At 43.7% G+C, this 23,275-nt stretch overlaps 2 protein-coding genes across 2 annotated transcripts in view; both read right to left on the reverse strand.

Annotated features, from left to right (window-relative positions):
* Positions 1 to 23,275, reverse strand: part of CHSY3 (chondroitin sulfate synthase 3) — a 489,704-nt gene that overhangs the window by 136,337 nt on the left and 330,092 nt on the right. The gene's annotated exons all lie outside the window — the stretch shown is intronic.
* LOC142303473 (uncharacterized) overlaps positions 1 to 23,275 on the reverse strand; it is a 65,177-nt gene that overhangs the window by 1,552 nt on the left and 40,350 nt on the right. The window contains exon 3 of the mRNA XM_075344839.1: positions 597 to 683. Within this exon, the coding sequence (XP_075200954.1) occupies positions 597 to 683 (87 nt within the window). The remainder of the gene's footprint in view (positions 1 to 596; positions 684 to 23,275) is intronic.

Raw genomic sequence — 23,275 nt, forward strand, 5'->3', positions numbered from 1 at the left:
CCAAATACTTTTGAGGACAAAAATTTTTGGAATATATTCTTCATTCAAAACCATTTTTAGACATTCACACATAACAAAATAATATTTCTGTTAAATTATCTTTGAAGTAATTGTCATATATATTAAAAATTTCCTTTTTTTTTTTTTGTCCAATAACATTTGGCAAAAAAGTCCTAGAAATATTATTTTATTCATGTAGGTCATGATATTGAAATGTCATTTAACTAAATAAAAAAAAAATATTAAAAATAAAAAAACATGATTTGAAATTGTGATACGAAACTTAGACTCATAAAACAGGGAAATTAAAAACACATGACAGTTTAATCTGTTAGTTAATTAACTTCATGAAGAATTCAAAGGCAGATTACAAAAATAAGTATACTTTGATTTTTGTCAGTTATGAAATGTTTGGTTACCTTTTTAAAAATTTAACATGAACTCAATATATAGAGTAGGACATATACCAATTCTTCACAAAGATTTTTTAACTAAAAGACAACATAACTATAACAACACATTCACAGTTTGTAATTATTTTAAAAATCCTAATATATATATTAAATAAAAAAATATAAAAACATACAACAACTTACCATATTTAGCACGCTTTGCAGGCGAACATCTAGCCCATGCATTATTGGGGTACACTTCCTCAGCTACTTGATTCCAATGGCGGTCAACTGTCAGTCGGTCATGGTAACCATCAACACGTGTATCCCATAATGGTGGGTGAGTCTCGACAGCTGTTATCAGTTTCTCCGTGTCCACCCGTGGTGCCATTATTATATTTCGTAGGCGAAATTTTGCTCAAAATATATCTTTCAATACACAGAACTACAACTGCTTGCTTGCTCACTCCTTCTGCAAATGCATAGTTAGTTTTGTGCAAAAAAAATATGTTAGCTACGCCACCTGAAAGTATTTGAGATTGTAACAACCTTTCTAATGAAAACACGGACACGGACCACACGGATAGCATGCGGAGGCCATCCGTATCACGTACGTGTAAACACGGACCCATAGGATTTAATGGATCCGTGAGGACGTTATGCCGGTGGAAAACGGACATGTCAGCGCTTTTTCGGCACGCTCATACGTACGCACGGAACGGACACACGCTCCGTGCGCAAACACTGACGTGAGGCTTTTTATATTACAAATAATGTGTCAACATCAGCACGTGTCTCCGGTACGTGTAAAAAATGCCAAAAACGTACCGGAGACACGGATGTGTGGCGCAGGCCTTAGAGTGATTCTATAAATTTCTGGAAATTTTTAAAGACTTTAGAGGAAAATGCAACCTTTTGAACTAAAAAGTTACAAATACATTGAACACAAAAGTGAGGATCATTTTTGATTTTGCAAAAAAAATGAACCTTGTGACCCATTTTGAAGAATTTGGTGTCAAAATGTCAATGAATACAATAAGACAAAAAATAAAAGTGACTTATAAACCCCTCAAATGATGAATCAGGGACCCAAAGCTTTCTAATGAAAGAAACTACTAAGCAACGCCTAAGATGTTCAGGAACGCTGGTTCTGGTTCACTGACCTGCTCGAATATCATTTTGTCCTGGTTTATATTACAGAAAATAAAAAAATGAAAGTATTCTAACTGCTCAATTGCACATTTTCAATAATGTGATACCTCAAAAACAATGGAAGTGCAAGTAGGATGAAAGCAGAGTAACATTTATAATCTACTGTTCTAATCTGCAGACAAATGTATTTTCCAAGGTCACATACACCAACAATCTTCTATTTCATTTTTACAATTTTAGTGTATGACTATAACATGCAGGGTTTATGCATAATCCACATAAATAATACATTTAGCCTTGCTGGCTTTCATCAATGAAAGGCATTTAATTAAAATATATTGTATTCCACATTTTCTCTTTCTACTGTAAAACCAAGAGTGTGACAGGGGCACAATGAGGTATATTCAATGAAATAACACCAGTTTTCTGATGGTATTTGCATTGAAAAGAATAATGGTGCTCATAATTATTAAGCCGAGCTCCTAGTTTTATGACGCATATAAAATTTTCATGTGAGAGAAAATAGTCCTTTAGAATAGGTTTCACTACATTTCTATGTGTCAGTTGTGGTGAACTATGGAAGGAACGACTATGTGCGGTTTATTAGTTGCACCATGTGCCCTGTCTGTGATGATAGCAAACAGCTGAGACATGTTAGTGTTAAGGCCCCGTTACACGCAACGACCTATCTAACGATATATCGCTGGGGTCATGGATTCCGTGATGCCCATCCGGCATCGTTAGCGACGTCGTTGCATGTGACACCAACGAACGGCCGTAAACGATCAAAAATACTCACCTTATCGTTGATCGTTGACACGTCGTTCGTTTTCAAAATATCGTTGATTGTTGAGGACAAAGGTTGTTCGTCGTTCCCGAGGCAGCACACATCGCTATGTGTGGCATTTCGGGAACGACGAACTACAGCTTACCTGCAGCCGCTGGCAACGAGGAATGAAGGAGGTGAGCGGGATGTTACGGCCGCTCATCTCCACTTCTATTAGGCGGCCGCTTAGTGACGCTGCGCGAACCGCCCCCTTAGGAAGGAGGCGCTTCGGCGGCCACAGCGATGTCGCTAGGCAGGTAAGTCCGTGTGACAGCTCCTAATGATTTTGTGCGCCACGGGTAGCGATTTGCCTGTGATGCACAAACGACGGGGTGGGTGCTTTCACCAGCGATATCGCTAGCGATATTGCTGCGTGTAATGCCCCCTTTAGTAAATGCATGCCATTGTTTCTTCTGTCACCTTTCTCTGGCCATCTTCAGTTTTATCTTCTTCTGGCTACATGCACACGTTCAGTATTTGTTCAGTATTTTGCATCAGTATTTAGTTTAGGGTTCCAAGTACTGAAGTAAAAAACTCACCAAACACTGAATGTGTGCACATGGCCTATGTGTAACACTGCTAATACGTCCTGTCTTTTCAGTATTTTCAGTGGGCACATTATCATGAGAAAAATCTGATAACACAGGATCCACCAATGGTGATGTAAGGGTCAGCACACACGGCGAGTAATACGGAGCGAGTGAAATACGATAAAAAAATCGCATTTCACTTGGACCAATATTACTCTATAGGGCAGCACCCATGATCGATTTTTCTCTCATCCCTAATCGTACCGAGAAAACAATTGCAGCAAGCTGAGAGTGCAATGTGATCCTGTTTCCCTTGCTCGCACCCATTCAAGTCTATGGGAGTGAGAGAAACATCGCATTGCACTCTCATTTCACTGGTGTAATGCGAGTGCAGTGCAATTCTCACATCAGCCGGCAATAGAGGAGATAGGAAGATAAATACCGCCCTCCCCTCTGCAGCACTGGCCCTCCCCTCTACAGCGCTGGCCCTCCACTTCGCAGTGCCGCCCCCCCCTCTGCAACGGTGGTCTGATCGCACGATCGGACCACAGTCGCATGACACTTGGCTCCCGCTGTGCTGTGAGCATGAGCCGAGTGTCATGCAAGGACTCACACTAATCCCCGTGTGGCCTCAGCCTTACAGCTCCCCTCCACTTCCTTTTTTGCTCATTAAATGCTTCAGTACAGAAGATAAGGACTGATTCAATACATTGCTGCAAATATACATGTGAATTTCCTGAAAAGATTGTGATATAAAAAAAAAAATTGATGAAAGCATATTAAAAAATACATTTAACCCAACACTGATTTATAGATCCTTTTCCGATGACACATTTCATTTAAATAAAAACTGTTGAATAATATAGATGACGGTAACAAGAGCAGATCAATTTAAGTAGTATCTAGTAGTTATACGTAAACACTTGAAAATGACTAAAAATGTCATGCATTATTTAGAAGATCTGTGATATTTTTTCTTGAAAATTAACCCCATTATGATCCAATATGATCCAATATGAGTATAAAAATATTTTTTGGGGAAAATAAAGTCATAAAGTCACCTGCACAAATTGTCTACAATGTTGGCAGATCCCATTGTGATCCATCAGACATTCTACACTATGAGCACAGTTCATGTCATTTTCTGCACATCTACACTTTTCTCAACTGTAAATTGTTGCACTGTATTAGTCTCTTAGTGCTGACAAAAAGCAATCCAGAACGGGTTAAATTATCTGTTTAAAATCAGTGTAATCCTTTAATCCCGGACGGTACTTTACACTCAATATCTGAATTGAGAATATTTCTCCTAAATCCTGTAGGGATACAACGGCTGCTGTAAACTAGAATGGTATCTAAAAATGAATGGATTTTTCTTGCCAAGTAGAACAACAAGAATAGCTGCTGAACACATTGACCAGAAATAATTCACATACCCAACATTACTTAAAAAAATAATTCAATATATTTTACATACAAAAATTACTATCTATAGCAGATACTATTTAGGATAGAGAGTAGGTAGTATGTTCTTCATTGAATGGATCCTACTGACTTTTTATACTGCCCAATGAAGCACAAAATGAGTTCACATAATTCGAGTTTACAGTTACAAAGAGCAATGAAGCATGTATACAATCCATCCAACCCATTAGTGAGGTCTTCACGAAGTAGCAAAGTAGACAGTGAGGTAATGTACTATTGATCAGGTAAAGAGCAAGCCATATTTCAGCAATGGTAGGCCACTTTATCATATATATATTTTACCACTGGATGGATAATCCAAGAGAAGTGGTTGCCTGCTGTGGACTAATACTTATTTGTTAGTATTAAGCATCATTGAACCAGAAAATTGATTATAATGTGCTCCAATGCTGTTAACTACAACAAAGAAAGCACCACTTTGTCTTTTTTAAAATTTCACTGACTTAGTGGTATCACTAATCTCTGTTCTCTAAGTGTAGTAAAATAATTACCAGCCACCATCTTCTGCTCTGGTTCCATTCCATCATGTGACTAGTGATGAGCAAGTGTTCAGTACTCAAATGAACATTTTGACGTTCGGACGTGCTCGACTCATCTATCAATTAAAATGGAAGTCTATGGTGAACTCAATCATTTTTCCAGAAGATCTTCTGGAAATATGCTTGAGTTCCCCAAAGACTTCCATTATACATGGTAAATGAGTCAAGCCCATCCAAGTATCAAAATGACCACAGCTCCTGACTGACCGTAATTCACAGCTAACAGTCACAAGCGCTCAATGTAAGTCTATGAGACACTCGTTTTGACTTACATTGAAAAATGACTTGGGTTCTACTAGCAAACGCTGGGGAGATCCGGCTAGCCACAACTTCCAGAAGACAACCAAGGTGGTGCCGAGAACAGCGCAAGACGGGTTCTGGTAAGTAATCTACTAAAGGCAGGGTACTGACATTAGTGATACCACTCTGACACTGAAGTTAAAAAAAAGCTGGAGTGGCACTTGATCTCCAAACCTGTAAGTGTTTTTTTAGCAATATTTCACTCTAAGGCTATGTGTCCACGGTAGAATGTTGCTGCAGATTTTTCTGCATGAAAATGCGCGACTTTCGAGGCAAATCCACACCTTTTTTTTGCCGCGGATTTGCCACGGATTTACCGCGGAATTGCCGCGGATTTTGATGCGGATTTTTTTTTTCTCCCCATTCTATAGCCAAAATCCGCAACAATAATTGACATGCTGCAGATTTTTCCGGATCAAAATCCACGGCAAATCCGCCGCGGAAAAATCCGCAGCATGGACACAGCATTTCCAAAATGCCATTGAAATGGCTTAAAAGTGCCGCTGCTGCAGATTTTCGGAAAATCCGCGGCTTTTCCGCGAGAAATCCGCGGCAAAATCCGCGCATTTTCTGCAGCGTGGACACATGGCCTAAGTATTACATATTTATGTTGGCTTTTATAGCACTGACATATTCCACAGAGCTTTACAGACTTTTTTATCACTGTCATTTCAGATCTACATTCCCTATCACTATATCTTTGGAGCGTCAGAGAAAACCATAGTGAGTGGCGGAAACCCACGCATAAAGCATACAAACCCCTTACAGATATTTTCCTTGGAAAGTTGTGAACCCATCTTTGTTGATGAAGGGAGTATTTTCCAAGACACATTCTAATTGGCTAAAGACAAGTAATGCCACCTTTCCTATATATTCCTAGGTCTATGATTATATTGTATATCCACATTTTTTCTTTATATATTTTTCTGGATACTAAGGCACTGTTTCATCAAAGTGTTCACGGCAATAAATTGGTATAAAAAAATCTGAAGTCATAAAATCTTTACACCACATGGAGTTGCGGAAAAATGTAGCAACTTTTGATGTTTTCACGCCAGTTTTAGGCAGATCCATTAAAACGGGTAGAGCTAAGAGGGAGCTGTGGTGAAGAGTGGTGTGGATACGCTCACGACCATGTTCCTGTGGTGGCTTTCCTTACACCAGAAATATTACTGCAGCCTGGCACTGGATTAACATTTCTGCACATTGCAAAATAAGATGCACCAAATTCATTATGCGTCATGTGCCAATTAAGGTATTCAGACTATCTTATTCCAGCACACCACTCATTAATTCTGGTGTATGAAACACAATGAATTGAGGCATAAGGGGTACTTTGCACGCTGCGACATCGCAAGCCGATGCTGCGATGCCGAGTGCGATAGTCCCCGCCCCCGTCGCAGCTGCCATATCCTTGTGATAGCTGCCGTAGTGAACATTATCGCTACGGCAGCTTCACATGGACTCACCTGTCCTGGGACGTCGCTCTGGCCGGCGACCCGCCTCCTTATTAAGGGGGTGGGTTGTACGGCGTCACTGCGACATCACACGGCAAGCGGCCAATAGGAGCGGAGTGGCGGAGATGAGCGGGATGTAAACATCCCACCCATCTTCTCCCTTCCGCATATCCTACAGGAGCCGCGGTGACGCCGGTAGGAGATGTTCCTCGCTCCTACGGCTTCACACACAGCGATGTGTGCTGCTGCTGGAGCGAGGAACAACATCGGACCATCGCATCAGCATAATTATGGATTACGCCGACGCTACACCGATGATATGATTTCGACGCTTTTGCACTCGCTAATCGTATCATCTAGGCTTTACACACTACGATGTCGCCTGCGATGCCAGATGTGCGTCACTTTCAATTTGACCCCCACCGACATTGCACCTGCGATGTCGTATTGTGCAAAGTACCCCTAAGTGTTTAGGTGTAATTCACTGTGTTTGGGGGGTGTCTCTGCCCTCATTGACACTGTATACATTCACCTTTACAAGAGTATAAGTAAGGCCTTATGCGCATGCTGCGCTTTTTGCCACATTTTTGCACATTTTTGGGTGCAGTTTTGTTACCAAAACAGCATGCATTTTCTTCCCCAGCAAGGTCTATGACATTTCAATTATTCTGTCTGCACTTTGCAGCTTTTTTTTGGCTGTGACTTTGTGGTAACCATAAATATGCATCATGTCAATTCTTTCTGCGTTTTTGCCAGCATTTTTGAGCCCTTCTAGTCAATAGATTTGACTTAAAAAATGCACTGGGCAAACGAGGTAAAAAACGCAGTAAAACGCGGCAAAAATGCATGCCGAGGGAGCGTTTTTCTGGAACCAAAAACGTGCATCTTTGTGGTCACTACAAAGATGCAGTGTGTGCATAGAGCCTGAAGGAACTTTCTTGTTTCACTGGAAGTCTCTGCTGTAGAAAATTTCTTTGAATAATGAAAATCCTGTTTCTAGGCTAGGCCATTGAATAGCAGATCTGTGTGTGGGGTACAAACATGGTGCAGCAGCTAATATTTTTTCTAATTTTCATTCTATTATTTATGGTAGAAATATTCTGAAATCTTACGGTTTTAAAATTGAATTAAGAAGCTTACATTTCCTTCCCCTGTAAAGATCATTTCCCAGCAGTCATCGATCAAGACATACAGGATTATAATGAAAAATAACACCTTTTTACGATAGTTAAAGGCAGAAAACGCGGATCCGCCAATAACAACAAATTACTTACACGTCACCTCCTTGATCTTACCTCAACCCAGAACAGTATCCCATAGAAGTCAAAGAACATATTCTGTCTATGGGCTCATGTCCAGGTGGCTGCTTTAAAGCTAATTCCCGAACAAGTGTTAAGATAGCAAACCAGAAGTTTAGACAAAAATAAAATAAAAAAAAATAAAAAAACAATGTATAATTAGTAAATTCAAATGGATACAAAATAATAATTATCTGAATGTAACTAATAAAAGTCTAGGTGATACATAACCTATCATTCTTATTACTATGATTTTTATTAATGTATTGTATTGTAACTGGTCATTCATTTCTCAGCAAGGCTGCAAAGAATCCCCTCTACTAACCAAGCACTCATGAGCATAATACAGGCAGAATTGCTATTTGAAATTGGCACAGATTCCAATTTCAACATTATGTTATGGAATGTCAGATAAAGTGATTCCTAAAATAATCTTTAAACTGGATCCTCACCGAAGCTTTGCTTTAATACACTTACATTTATTACACTTCTTACATGTTCTTTATAGATTTCTGATTCTAAAGCCTGCTTTACACGCTACAATATATCTTATGATGTGTCGGCAGGGTCACGTCGTAAGTGACGCACATCCGGCATCGTAAGGTACATTGTAGTGTGTGACAGGTACGTGCGATTGAACGTTAAAACGTTCATCGCATACACGTTGTTGAATCCTGACGAATTGCACGTCGGGTTGTTCAATGTTCCCGAGGCAGCACACATCGTGTGTGACACCCCGGGAACATTGAACAGATCTTACCTGCCTCCCGCGGCTCCAGTCGGCAATGCGGAAGGAAAGAGGTGGGCGAGATGTTTACGTCCCGCTCATCTCTGCCCCTCCGCTTCTATTGGCCGGCTGCCGTGTAACGTCGATGTGACGCCGAACGTCCCTCCCACTCCAGGAAGTGGACGTTCGCCGCCCACAGCGAGGTCATATGGACGGGTAAGTATGTGTGACGGGGGTTAATCGTTTGTGCGGCACATTCAACAAATTGAACGTGCCGCACATACGATGGGGGCGGTTATGATCGCATACGATATCGTATGCGAAATCGTAACATGTAAAACAGGTTTAAAACATCTAAAAGGATAGGCGTTGCCAACAACAGTTGTTTGGTTCACAAGTAAAGTTTGTTTTTTATCTGAATACAAGGATTATCTGTTGGGGAATATGTTTTATAGATTGCTATGATGTCATTTCTTTAGTAAAGGGCAAGCTTTAATTACATATAGAAGAAATACATAGTTCAGTGAAAATTTAGTTTGACTACATTGAACATATCAGATACAATATTCTGTAGACCAGCCTGTGGCTATGATTGACCATCCAAGTTCAACATAAGACCTGTCGTTAGTTTGTCAAAATAAACCATAATAATACTCATCATTATGGGCAACCAGGTTATATAAAGTAAATATCAGAACGGCAGAATCATGGACTCTTCTGTTTACAGAGCTATGCATGTTTGCTGAGTGCATTAGTTTACAAGCAATATGTTATATGAAAATTATACGTTCAATATTCTATAATCAATGCAAGCAATTTTTCAAAACCTCAACGGGTCTCAGCTATCAAAAGTGTCTTAAAGATAACTTATAATGTGCTAAAAAAAAAATCTATTACAAACCATGTAAAAACTCCTGACCTCCACTTTTTTTTCCATTTTATGCTGCATCACTCTATTCCAGAGATATTCACATTGGTTCCTTTTGGAGGGCAATATGTGAAGTCTCGGCTTGTAGTTCAACTCGGCGTTTCTTGAGAGGCTTCTCTGAGGAGTTGGAGCTTTCACCACTTTCTCTCAGATGCTTCCAATCATAGGAAAGCTTAGACTGGTAAGACAAGATCAAATGCTAAACTGTGATTGTCAATCACTATGTGAACAAACTGATGCAGATGAACCAAACACCTCAATACACAAGTAAAGGGTGCTTTACATGCTGCGACATCGCTAACGATATATTACGTCGTTAGTGACACACATCCGGCGCCGTTAGTGACATCGCAGCGTGTGACACCAAGGAGCGACGATCAACGATCGCAAAAACGTCAAAAATCGTTGATCGTTGACACATCGCTCCTTTTCATAATATCGTTGGTGGTGCATGCCGCTGGTTGTTTGTCGTCCACTTTGCTATGTGTGACGCCGCAGAAACGCCGAACATCTCCTTACCTGCGTCCACCGGCAATGAGGAAGGAAGGAGGTGGGCGGCATGTTCCGGCCGCTCATCTCCGCCCCTCCTCTGCTATCGAGCGGCCGCTTAGTGACGCCGCAGTGATGTCGCTATGACGTCGAACACACCTCCCCCTTGAAAGAGGGATTGTTCGGCGGTCACAGCAACGTCGCTGAAAAGGTATGTGCGTGTGACGCTGCCGTAGCGATAATGTTCGCTACGGCAGCGTTCACCAACTGTCGCACGAACGACGGGGGTGGGTGCTATCGCTAGCGATGTCGCAGCGTGTAAAGCAGCCTTAAGACTTCACTCATGCCCCACAGAATCACTCTCACTTTTACAAATTTTACATCTCATATTGACAGTCTTAGTATAACCTGCTTCTCTCACTGTAATGAATGGCTCTAATATCAGCTGGATTGCTTAGAAGCCCAATGTTTACCAAGTTTTCTTGACTCTACCCAATAGATGATGTTCACAGAGAGAAGGATTCTGACTGTTAGAATTCTCCTGAACAATTGTTTTAGTCTTTCTCAAAATAAGCCACTGCCAGAGGAGTCTTTATCGTAGAGAAAACAAGAAAAATTGGCTGAGCCGAGTGTTCTTGTGTATTGGATACTTGGGGGAGATAGGTGTTGGATGAACAAATAATTATCTGACAGGTATCTAATGTATATTGGGACCTTATGCTTCCACTATGTTTAAAAATTTGGTGCATCAACTGCATTTTTGGTCAGAATGATGTCACTATGTACCAAGGCCCCTGCATTACTGGAAATCCTGATGATTAGATTGATGTAACGGAGACGCCATATAGCCCAACTCAAGCGCAGCGCCTGTTTTAGGTGAGTATTATAAAGTGCTTTTTAGGTTCTACACAGCAGCCTGGGCTCTTATATACAGCATGTTAGAATGCTGTATATAAGAGCCTGGTAGTGGTTGCCACAGCTTATAGGCTCCAAATCTGCTGACAGGTTCCCTTTAATACTCTTTATCAAGATCACCAAGAATGGTCATATGAACCAATGCTTTAGCGTTGGCTGAAACAAGCCTTAATTAGTTTTATCTTCAAGTTCATCAGTCAATGAATAATTAAAGAGGAGTTTTACATGTAATGATTTAGAGACAAGATTTCTTATAAGTATGAGACATCAGGGTTGGTTTGCAATGTCCTGAAATGTTGTGCTGCTTATTAAAGATAGTTATCTTTCTCATCTCTGCATCTTTAGATAGCAGAATAATTCTACATCAGCTGTTTGTGTTGGAGGTTAAAGTTGGTAGCATGGTACAACGTTTGCATAATGCATCAAAAATCATTACCTTTCCCTGCACAGGAAAATTACTGGATCTTGATATTGCAATGCTACTTCTATGTACATTTTAATAATGTTTTTTTATGCATATAAATAAAGGACATTAGGGAAAATGGATAAACAGGTAGAAATATAAGTTTTATTGTCATATATAAAACTGTATATTCAACCCTTACAACGTTACAATGTTATCATGTGGTACAATACACTGTACTGCATTATTCCTTTATATGTGAAACGTATTGATACTATACTGTGTAATTGATGCTATTTCTCCCGACAAAATTCAAGCACCTAAAAAGAACAGGAAACCAGGACTTGTGATCCTGTATCAGGGCTCCTCAACCTGTGACTTGGGAGCTACATGTAGCTCAGGGGACCATGATGTGTGGCTCGCGGCTGTCTGCTAGTGTCACAAGGAGATTTTTGCGAGCATGACCGACTGTCATGGCGGCATCAGGATCTGGGCAAACTTTAGATTCCTGAACTCTGCTTGCTAACTTCTCTGATGTCTGTGATTAGTGCAGGGTGATTCAGGCATCAACTCACAGACCTGTGGTTCATAGGCAGGTTAGCAAGAGTTAATCTCTGGTGGGTTGCTTGACAGTCTCCTTGGTCACATGTGGAACAGCCAGTCACATTTGCTCTCCTCCTATATACAGTGCCTACAAGTAGTATTCAACCCCCTGCAGATTTAGCAGGTTTACACATTCGGAATTAACTTGGCATTGTGACATTTGGACTGTAGATCAGCCTGGAAGTGTGAAATGCACTGCAGCAAAAAAGAATGTTATTTCTTTTTTTTTTTTTTTTTTTTTTAAATTGTGAAAAGTTTATTCAGAGTGTCATTTATTATTCAGCCCCTCAATCCACCAGAATTTTGTTTGGTTCCCCTAAAGTATTAAGAAGTATTTCAGGCACAAAGAACAATGAGCTTCACATGTTTGGATTAAGTATCTCTTTTTCCATCCTTTTCTGACTAATTAAGACCCTCCCCAAACTTGTGAACAGCACTCATACTTGGTCAACATGGGAAAGACAAAGGAGCATTCCAAGGCCATCAGAGACAAGATCGTGGAGGGTCACAAGGCTGGCAAGGGGTACAAAACCCTTTCCAAAGAGTTGGGCCTACCTATCTCCACTGTTGGGAGCATCATCCGGAAGTGGAAGGCTTATGGAACTACTGTTAGCCTTCCACGGCCTGGACAGCCTTTGAAAGTTTCCACCCGTGCCGAGGCCAGGCTTGTCCGAAGAGTCAAGGCTAACCCAAGGACAACAAGGAAGGAGCTCCGGGAAGATCTCATGGCAGTGGGGACATTGGTTTCAGGCAATACCATAAGTAACGTACTCCACCGCAATGGTCTCCGTTCCAGACGAGCCCGTAAGGTACCTTTACTTTCAAAGCATCATGTCAAGGCTCGTCTACAGTTTGCTCATGATCACTTGGAGGACTCTGAGACAGACTGGTTCAAGGTTCTCTGGTCTGATGAGACCAAGATCGAGATCTTTGGTGAAAACCACACACGTGACGTTTGGAGACTGGATGGCACTGCATACGACCCCAAGAATACCATCCCTACAGTCAAGCATGGTGGTGGCAGCATCATGCTGTGGGGCTGTTTCTCAGCCAAGGGGCCTGGCCATCTGGTCCGCATCCATGGGAAGATGGATAGCATGGCCTACCTGGAGATTTTGGCCAAGAACCTCCGCTCCTCCATCAAGGATCTTAAGATGGGTCGTCATTTCATCTTCCAACAAGACAACGACCCAAAGCACACAGCCAAGAAAACCAAGGCCTGGTTCAAGAGGGAACAAATCAAGGTGTTGCAGTGGCCTAGTCAGTCTCCTGACCTTAACCCAATTGAAAACTTGTCAAAGGAGCTCAAGATTAAAGTCCATATGAGACACCCAATGAACCAAGATAACTTGGAGAAGATCTGCATGGAGGAGTGGGCCAAGATAACTCCAGAAACCTGTGCTGGCCTGATCAGGTCTTATAAAAGACGATTATTAGCTGTAATTGCAAACAATAGTTATTCCACAAAATATTAAACCTAGGGGTTGAATAATAATTGACCCACACTTTTATGTTGAAAATTTATTAAAATTTAACTGAGCAACATAACTTGTTGGTTTGTAAGATTTATGCATCTGTTAATAAATCCTGCTCTTGTTTGAAGTTTGCAGGCTCTAACTTATTTGCATCTTATCAAACCTGCTAAATCTGCAGGGGGTTGAATACTACTTGTAGGCACTGTATGCTGGCTGCATTGTTCTTATAGTGCCAGCAATACCTGGCTTGGTGAGGTGGATTTATTCAGGCCTACTGGTGATTGTGAAATTATTATTGTGTGTGGTTGTGGTGTTAACCCTTGTTGGTCTTTAGTTGCTGCTAATGATGAGTGAATTTCAAAATATTTTTGGATTCGCTAATCTCGTAACGAGTACTGTCTAATAGTCGCGCATTCGTTCCGAATAGTGTCTGCAACACAAGTCAATGGGGAATACTCGCAATGTAACGAGTAACCCAAATGCCATACTATTCGCACGAATAGTGCGGCATTCGAGTTACTCGTTACTAGAGATGAGCAAACCGGTCGCGGTTCGGCTCGAGGTTGGTTCGCCGAACGGAGGTCCCGTTCGAGTTCAGTTCGTCGAACGTTCGACGAACCGAACTCGAACCACATAGGAAACAATGGCAGGCAATCACAAACACATAAAAACACCTAGAAAACACCCTCAAAGGTGTCCAAAAGGTGATAAACAACTCACAACACAACACAAACACATGGGAAAGTGACAAGGACATATACTCATGCGAAAACAAAAGAGCTGGACAAGGAAAAAGAGGAGGAGACACAGATATATGAGTATATGCAAGGAAACATCGATGCCATTGCTGTGCAACTTGAGCCCTGCTCATTTTAGGCTTACAATCTGGATAAATTGCCTGAGCTTGCCACGTAAGCCTTGGGGATCTTGTCGTGTCCTGCAGCCAGCCTTCTCTCGGAACCTGTCTTCAGTGCTGCTGGGGGTCTGCTGGCAGATAAGCACACGTGTTACGGGGGGCTGTCTGATAATAACCTAAAGGAGTATCAGACAGTCAGGGTCCACCGTGCAAAGACTCTGCTGCAGACTATGGCAGAGTGCAGTACCTCTGTTAACTCACAGAAGGATATAATAAGAAAGTAAAGCAATTCCTCCCTTACTTGGAGGGTGTGTGGAATGATCTCTGTTAATAATCACAGAGACAAAGGCAATGTGTGCGAAATGGCACCTACCTAGGTCCGCTCTTCTAGTGGTGCAAAAGAGACGAACAGCAGCGTAAGCCGCACAAAGCTCCTACCTGCGTTCGCTCCACTAGTGTGCGAGGACACGAACCACTAGATATGGCACCTGCCTAGGTCCGCTCTTCTAGTGGTGCAAAAGAGACGAACAGCAGCGTAAGCCGCACAAAGCTCCTACCTCTGTTCTCTCCCCTAGTGTGCGAGGATACGAACAACTGCTAGTCGCAGTATAAGGAACGTTACCCTAGCGGCAACGTCCACCTACGAGTAGAATCACAAGGCCCAGCCAGACCATGTGCCTCAGGCACCTGCCTATGTCCGCTCCCCTAAGAGGTAAGGATACGGACAGCAGCCGAAGCTGTAAGGTATAAGAACGCTACCCTGCCGGTAGCGCTCACCTAGCATAGACAGAGGAATGCCTAGAGGAACGCGCACAGAGCGTCTACTCTTATGCATGAACCAAGAGGACTGAGCGCCATGCGGCGTGTGTCAGGGTCTTATATAGACTCTGTGCCTCATCCAAGATGGAGGACACCAGAGCCAATCCGCTGCCAGAACGACAGGAGTGACATCATGCTGGCCTATCACCGAGCAAGGCATCACAAGCACATGACCAGCGACCAATCGGCATAGAAGGTGTCAGAGACATGTGACCTCGTGTCAGCGATGATGTCACCCGCACATGTGCAATGGCTCCAAGATAGGACATAGTCTCCGGCGCTCGCACATGTGCAGTAGCAAGAAATCTGGACTTAGTCTCCAGTGCTCGCAGCAACCGTAACAACACGTGTCTGTCCACTGACCATGTGGACATGACTCTCAGAGGACTTTTCTTCCCCTGGGTCAGCCAGGGGACGGGAAAGGCACGCGCATTTTTGAGAGTGCTTCATGCAAAGCATCTGTTTCATTTTGAAAAGGGGGATCAAGTGATGCCAGTCAAGTGTGGTGTGTGTAGCCCAATTAGTGGAAACGAGGGAGACTGTGGTTGGAGTCCCCTCGCTTTTGAAAAAAGAACCAAGATGAACAAGTCATGGCTCTCAGAGGACTTTTCTTCCCCTGGGTCATCCAGGGGACGGGAAAGACACGCATATTTTTGAGAGTGCTTCATGCAAAGCATCTTTTTCTTTTTCAAAAGGGGGGTCAACTGATGCCAATCAAGTGGGGTGCGTGTGGCCAAATTAATGGAAACGAGGGAGACTGTGGTTGGAGTCCCCTCGCTTTTGAAAAAAGAACCAAGATGAACAAGTCATGGCTCTCAGAGGACTTTTCTTACCCTGGGTCATCCAGGGGACGGGAAAGACACGTGTATTTTTGAGAGTGCTTCATGCAAAGCATCTTTTTCTTTTTCAAAAGGGGGGTCAACTGATGCCAATCAAGTGGGGTGCGTGTGGCCAAATTAGTGGAAACGAGGGAGACTGTGGTTGGAGTCCACTCGCTTTTGAAAAAAGAACCAAGATGAACAAGTCATGGCTCTCAGAGGACTTTTCTTACCCTGGGCCATCCAGGGGACGGGAAAGGCACGCGTATTTTTGAGAGTGCTTCATGCATAGCATCTGTTTCATTTTGAAAAGGGGGATCAAGTGATGCCAGTCAAGTGGGGTGTGTGTGGCCCAATTAGTGGAAACGAGGAAGACTGTGGTTGGAGTCCCCTCGCTTTTGAAAAAAGAACCAAGATGAACAAGTCATGGCTCTCAGAGGACTTTTCTTACCCTGTGTCATCTAGGGGACGGGAAAGGCACGCGTGTTTTTGAGATGGCTTCATGCAAAGCATCTTTTTCTTTTTCAAAAGGGGGGTCAACTGATGCCAGTCAAGTGGGGTGTGTGTGGCCCAATTAGTGGCAACGAGGGAGACTGTGGTTGGAGTCCCCTCGCTGTGTTTTACATGATTTTCGAAGGGCATGACATGCCTAAGAGGTTGAGTTTCTTCATCTGCAACTTGTTGGCAACAGAAAGGCTGCCTTTACACCCCTTTGAGACCGAGGATTTTCGAGACCTTATGCCCATTTCAGTGCCCCAAGAGCCGATGGCCAGTCGTCACTCCTTCTCCAAGAAAGGCGTGCCTGCGCTACCACAGCAGGTCGCACACAACCTCACCGATTCCTTGAGAAACTCTGTGTGTGACAGTGTGCATTTCACCACAGATACTTGGACCAGTAAGCAAGGACAGGAGAGTTACATGTTGCTGACTGGGCACTGGGTAACTATGGTGAGAGATGGAGAAGGGTTTGCTGTACAAGTCTTGCCGTCCCCACGACTTGTGTGTCAATCCTTCCTCTGTATGTACAAGTTCCTCCACTGCTTCTGCCTCCTTAACCTCGTGTGGGTCCTCCACCTCGGCCCAAACCCTGTGTGGTCAGGCCACCCTTCCTTGTAACTGCGCCCAAGGAATCCCACACACCTCCTTACTATGCTGGCAGCAGAGCTCAAGGCCATCAGGCGGTCAAATGTTTACTTTGAAATGTAGGGGAAATGTGAGACACCGCTGAGGAATTGTGGACGGTTAGCTCTGGAGAGTGAGACCGAGTTTCATCAATGGTTGTCTACACTCAACCAGCAGTCAGGGAAGGTTGGGTGCGACAATGATGCAAACCAGTCTGCGACCCTTCTTCAGGGCAATGTGACACACGTGCCTTGTATGGCTCACGTGTTGAACCTGGTTGTCCACCAATTTTTAAAACACTATCCCGGCCTACATGGCCTTCTGCAGAGGGCACGGTGTAACGCCTGCCTGGATCGACACACTCAGATGGGCTGTAAAGGATAGGCTAGAGGCAAGCCACTCACCAAGCTGGACACCCAGAACCCTGAAACCCTTTAACCCCTATACAGTGATTTGGAATTACACAGGGCCCAAGTTGATCAATACCTGGGAAGGCTGCAGTTCCAGAGAATAGTAGTCATGCAGGGTCAAAAACATTAATTGAGGAAGAGGAACAGAATGGGATGGCCAGGACTTAAACAGAAAACAAGCAGAGGTGAAATGCGGATCGGCCAACGAGGTACATAAACAGCAAGTAGGAAAAGTAGTCAGGAACAAGCACACAAACTCATAAAACTGAACTGGGGGTAACAGTAACAAGAGGTTCATAGCTTTGTCTGGCAGTGGTCTGCAGACAGGAGGGGCCTAAAAAAGGGTGTGGTGTCGTCCCATTGGTTGTAGCTGAATGATGGTACTTCATCTGTGAGATACCCACCACCTACATTCAACCTGTGGTTCTGTATCTGTCAAGGTAACGCAACCCAGTGGGTGACCATAACCTACGTCCACCTGTGCCGCAGGCATCGACTCCTTTCCCATCATCAGCACTATGCAAGAAAGGAACACGTTGTCACCTGGTGACCGGAGTACAAATTGATTGAGTGGACTACGTTGGTGACTTAACAGCCGTGTGCGGCAATGATGCAAACCTGTCTGCGGCCCTTCGTCAGGGCAATGTGACACACGTGCCTTGTATGGCTCATGTGTTGAATCTGATTCTCCAGCAATATTTAAAATACCATCCCGGACTACATGGCCTTGTGCAGCGGGCACGCTGCTATGTGCTCACTTTCATCCTTCGCACCCAGCAGCTCAACAACTTTCATCGCTCCTGAAGTCTTAGGGTCTGGTGGTTAAACGCCTGAAATGCGATGTTCCGACACGCAGGAATTTGAATCTGCACATGTTTCAGCGTCTGTGGCAGCACCGCAGAGCCCTGCTGAAATATGGTATGACGTATACCCTGGGCTAACTTGATCCAGAGGTGGTGCAGATCACGCTGCTGGAGTGGTGGCAGATCAAGGACCTATGCACCCTTCTACACAGTTTACAAATATCGACGAAGATCTTTAGCACTGGCGATGCCATTCTCAGCGTGACAATTCTGGTCATCTACAAGATGGAGCACACTGTATGCATTATTCGGAGTCAGGTGTTGGTCCAAGAGGAAGGGGAGGAAGTACAGGAGGAGTCATATGCAGAAGGGATAATAAGATCTACAAGGTCCAGATGGTGAGCGGCACCTAGGCGAAAGTCAAGGGACGGTGGGGGAGAGGGATTAACAAGGGCGCATAGTATCAGCAAAAATTGTTGAGGAAGGTGCAGGAGCCCATGAAGAAATGGAGGACGAACTGGCGATGGGCATGGAAGACTCAGCAGATGAGTGAGAGCTTGCTCACATTTAGGTTGTGCGAGGTTGTGGGGAGAGGGCAGAGGAAGGAGGCACGATTCTCACCTCTCTGCCACCAACACACCAAGGACTTGGTCCTCCTGGATGCACAAGACACATGAGCGCCTTCTTGCTGCACTACCTACAACATGACCCTCGGATTGTATGAATTCGAAGTAATGCTAACTACTGGGTTGCCACACTGTTAGATCCCCGGTACAAGACAAAATTTGGCGAAATAATTCCTGCCATAGAAAGGGACGCACGTATACAGGAGTATCTGCAGAAGGTGGTACGGATTCTTAGATCTGCTTTTCCAGTAAACACCAGTGCTGCACAGAGTGAATCTCAACGCTTTGTCATGGATAGGAGGAAATGGGCTTTTACTTGTCCACATCTGAGGGACCGAGGGCTGGCTGCTGTGCTGAGATGGCATTGAGTACGGTGTCCCTGAAGAGTTGCACTTTTGGTCATATACCAAATGAGTTGAAAAAGGACAAATGCTGGTGGAAAGGGGAACAGGTGTGTTGGAAAGGGGAAAAACGTTTTTGTCCGTGGGTTTGGTGGTTAAGCAAAAGTAACATTTGATGAAGAAACACCATCTGTTACGGTGGGATTGGCAGATTTGGATAAGGTGGTATATACTATGTTACCGCTATATAACGAAAATTAATAAGAAAAGAAAGAGAAAGGTATATATCCCCATCAGCAGTCAATGTCCACCGTGCTCTCAGATGGAAAAGGAGAGGTTGGCAACTGGAAGGTTAGGTGGAGGATACAGATCTGTGTGGCTATGAAACTAATAGTTGCCTGAACCGAGTTAGACGCCACTCGGATCTTGAGACTGGGAGCCCTGTTAGCGTCACAGGGTCCACACACCCACCCAGCCCAGGAACTCCCTGTTAACATCACAGGGGCCATTCAGTACGCTGACCGTGTGCATTGGGGCCACACCTGTGGACAGCAGGCGCATCAGCAGCAGCAGGCCTGTTAATGCCACTGGGCTGCACAAGCAGGACTTGTAGGACAGGAGCTGGTCTTAACCGTTCTGCGTTACCAACTGTGGTGGCGGCCTGCATCGACGCCCTATCCCTGCCTACCTCTGGCCTAAAGCCGCAATGGGTTCAACACATGGAGGTGTGCTCTTTCGGAGCATAATAGAAGACTGCGCACCTCCTTGTTGGCTCCAGCCTGTTTTATAACCTGGGTCCGCCCCAAACCAGGGTGGACCACAATGCACCTCCTGGAGACAAAAGCAGAGTGACGCATCATGAGTGGCATAACTAGCGTCCTATTTGGAACCGCAACTTCAATAATGACCTCATGGCTGCCACGACACAAACACCTCACCAGTCATCGTCTGACCATCAATAATGAGGTGACAAGTCATAGGGGCGGGCCTCTGAAAGCCATTTGGGAGTGGCCTGGCCACATCGTCAGGACACCTGATGCCCTGTGGTCTATATGGGCCCCCCCACATCAGGGGCAGGGCCAAAGAGTTCATTACCGGACCTAGTCTCTGATGCAGTAAGTGCCTGAGCATGGTCAGTTGCATGAAATAGAGTCTCTGAAAAAAGACTCAGCTTCAGCATGGTGTCTCGGCACAAAACTGGACTTAGACCCGGCACGGAATGCAAGTACCTGTGCAAAGAGGCTTTTCACACTAAGTGTGGGAGCATGCGCTGTATCCCGAAATGAAGACTTAGCCTCAGGAATGGCACAGTCAGGCTGAGCATACTCACTAGGCGAAACACTGTAGTTAGGCTGCAGCTGGGGTAAATCGGCACACACATGCGCACTAGCTGCCTCTCCACACTTACACGTGGAGGAGAAATTGCTCTTCGGGTGTGGACGTGGAGATGCTGTCTATGAACACAAGGAAAAGCTAAAGGAAGCCTCACTTTCTATCCCTCCGAATTATCAAATGCAGCAATGAATTCCCTGAGTTTGCTATAACATTAGCGTAGCAAAATGTGCATGAGGGTGTCATGCAGAGGTGCTAGAAATAGCTTGGCACCAGTGGGACAATAATGAAATACAACATCCAGTTCTATGATGTCACTAAATGGCAGTATTTTTTGCTATCATTATAGCTTATTAAAAACAGGGCAGGTCGGTGTCATGCAGAGGTGCTGCACATAGATTTGCACCAATGGGGCACTAATGGAGTACAACAGCCACTTCTTGTATTCCACTAAGTTTACTCAATTTTTGGTATTATAATGTCTTAGTAAGTAACAATGAGTTTGAGTGTGCAATGCAGGCAGACGTGCTGCAAATATCTTTGCACTACTGGGGCAATACAGCAGTCCAACAGCCACTTTTATGATGCCACTAAGTTCACTCAGTGTTTGCTAGTATAATGGCTTAGTAACAATGAGTTGGAGTGTGCAATGCAGGCAGATGTGCTGCAAATATCTTTGCACTACTGGGGCAATACAGCAGTCCAACAGCCACGTTTAGGATGCCACTAAGTTCACTCAGTGTTTGCTAGTATAATGGCTTAGTAACAATGAGTTGGAGTGTGCAATGCAGGCAGACGTGCTGCAGATATCTTTGCACTACTGGGGCAATACAGCAATCCAACAGCCACTTTTATGATGCCACTAAGTTCACTCAGTGTTTGCTAGTATAATGGCTTAGTAACAATGAGTTGGAGTGTGCAATGCAGGCAGACGTGCTGCAAATATCTTTGCACTACTGGGGCAATACAGAAGTCCAACAGCCACTTTTATGACGCCACTAAGTTCACTCAGTGTTTGCTAGTATAATGGCTTAGTAACAATGAGTTTGAGTGTGCAATGCAGGCAGACGTGCTGCAAATATCTTTGCACTTGTGGGACGATACAGAAGTCCAACAGCCACGTTTAGGATGCCACTAAGTTCACTCAGTGTTTGCTAGTATAATGGCTTAGTAACAATGAGTTGGAGTGTGCAATGCAGGCAGACGTGCTGCAAATATCTTTGCACTAGTGGGACTATACAGAAGTCCAATAGCCACGTTTAGGATGCCACTAAGTTCACTCAGTGTTTGCTAGTATAATTGAATAGGATAACTGAAGTGAGCACTAATATATATATTATGAGTGCAAGCCAAAAAATTACATACTATATACGAATAAGGCTGCACATCAAACTTAGATAATAGTATAATGCCTCAAGCATATGGACAAATATTGGAATATACAATGAAAAATGCTACTTGCTAATTTGAACATGTGAATAATGAATTGCATACCTGCCATGAATATTAGGAAAAAGGAGATATTTAGCAATCGCATTGATCAATGTAACTGAGCCCCAAGGCCTCGTCAAGGCATATCTCTATAGAGATATGCCTTGACGAGGCCTTGGGGCTCAGTTACATTGATCAATGCGATTGCTAAATATCTCCTTTTTCCTAATATTCATGGCAGGTATGCAATTCATTATTCACATGTTCAAATTAGCAAGTAGCATTTTTCATTGTATATTCCAATATTTGCTAGTATAATGGCTTAGTAACAATGAGTTGGAGTGTGCAATGCAGGCAGACGTGCTGCAAATATCTTTGCACTACTGGGGCAATACAGCAGTCCAACAGCCACGTTTAGGATGCCACTAAGTTCACTCAGTGTTTGCTAGTATAATGACTTAGTAACAATGAGTTTGAGTGTGCAATGCAGGCAGACGTGCTGCAAATATCTTTGCACTAGTGGGACTATACAGAAGTCCAATAGCCACGTTTAGGATGCCACTAAGTTCACTCAGTGTTTGCCAGTATAATGGCTTAGTAACAATGAGTTGGAGTGTGCAATGCAGGCAGACGTGCTGCAAATATCTTTGCACTAGTGGGACTATACAGAAGTCCAATAGCCACGTTTAGGATGCCACTAAGTTCACTCAGTGTTTGCTAGTATAATGGCTTAGTAACAATGAGTTGGAGTGTGCAATGCAGGCAGACGTGCTGCAAATATCTTTGCACTAGTGGGACTATACAGAAGTCCAATAGCCACATTTAGGATGCCACTAAGTTCACTCAGTGTTTGCTAGTATAATGGCTTAGTAACAATGAGTTTGAGTGTGCAATGCAGGCAGACGTGCTGCAAATATCTTTGCACTACTGGGGCAATACAGCAGTCCAACAGCCACGTTTAGGATGCCACTAAGTTCACTCAGTGTTTGCTAGCATAATAGCTTAGTAACAATGAGTTTTAGTGTGCAATGCAGGCAGACGTGCTGCAAATATCTTTGCACTACTGGGGCAATACAGCAGTCCAACAGCCACGTTTAGGATGCCACTAGGTTCACTCAGTGTTTGCTAGTATAATGGCTTAGTAACAATGAGTTTGAGTGTGCAAAGGGCAGGAGGGTACAGTGGCAGGGTTGTGGGT

Source organism: Anomaloglossus baeobatrachus, chromosome 1, assembly GCF_048569485.1.
Source record: "Anomaloglossus baeobatrachus isolate aAnoBae1 chromosome 1, aAnoBae1.hap1, whole genome shotgun sequence".
Lineage (NCBI taxonomy): Eukaryota > Metazoa > Chordata > Amphibia > Anura > Aromobatidae > Anomaloglossus > Anomaloglossus baeobatrachus.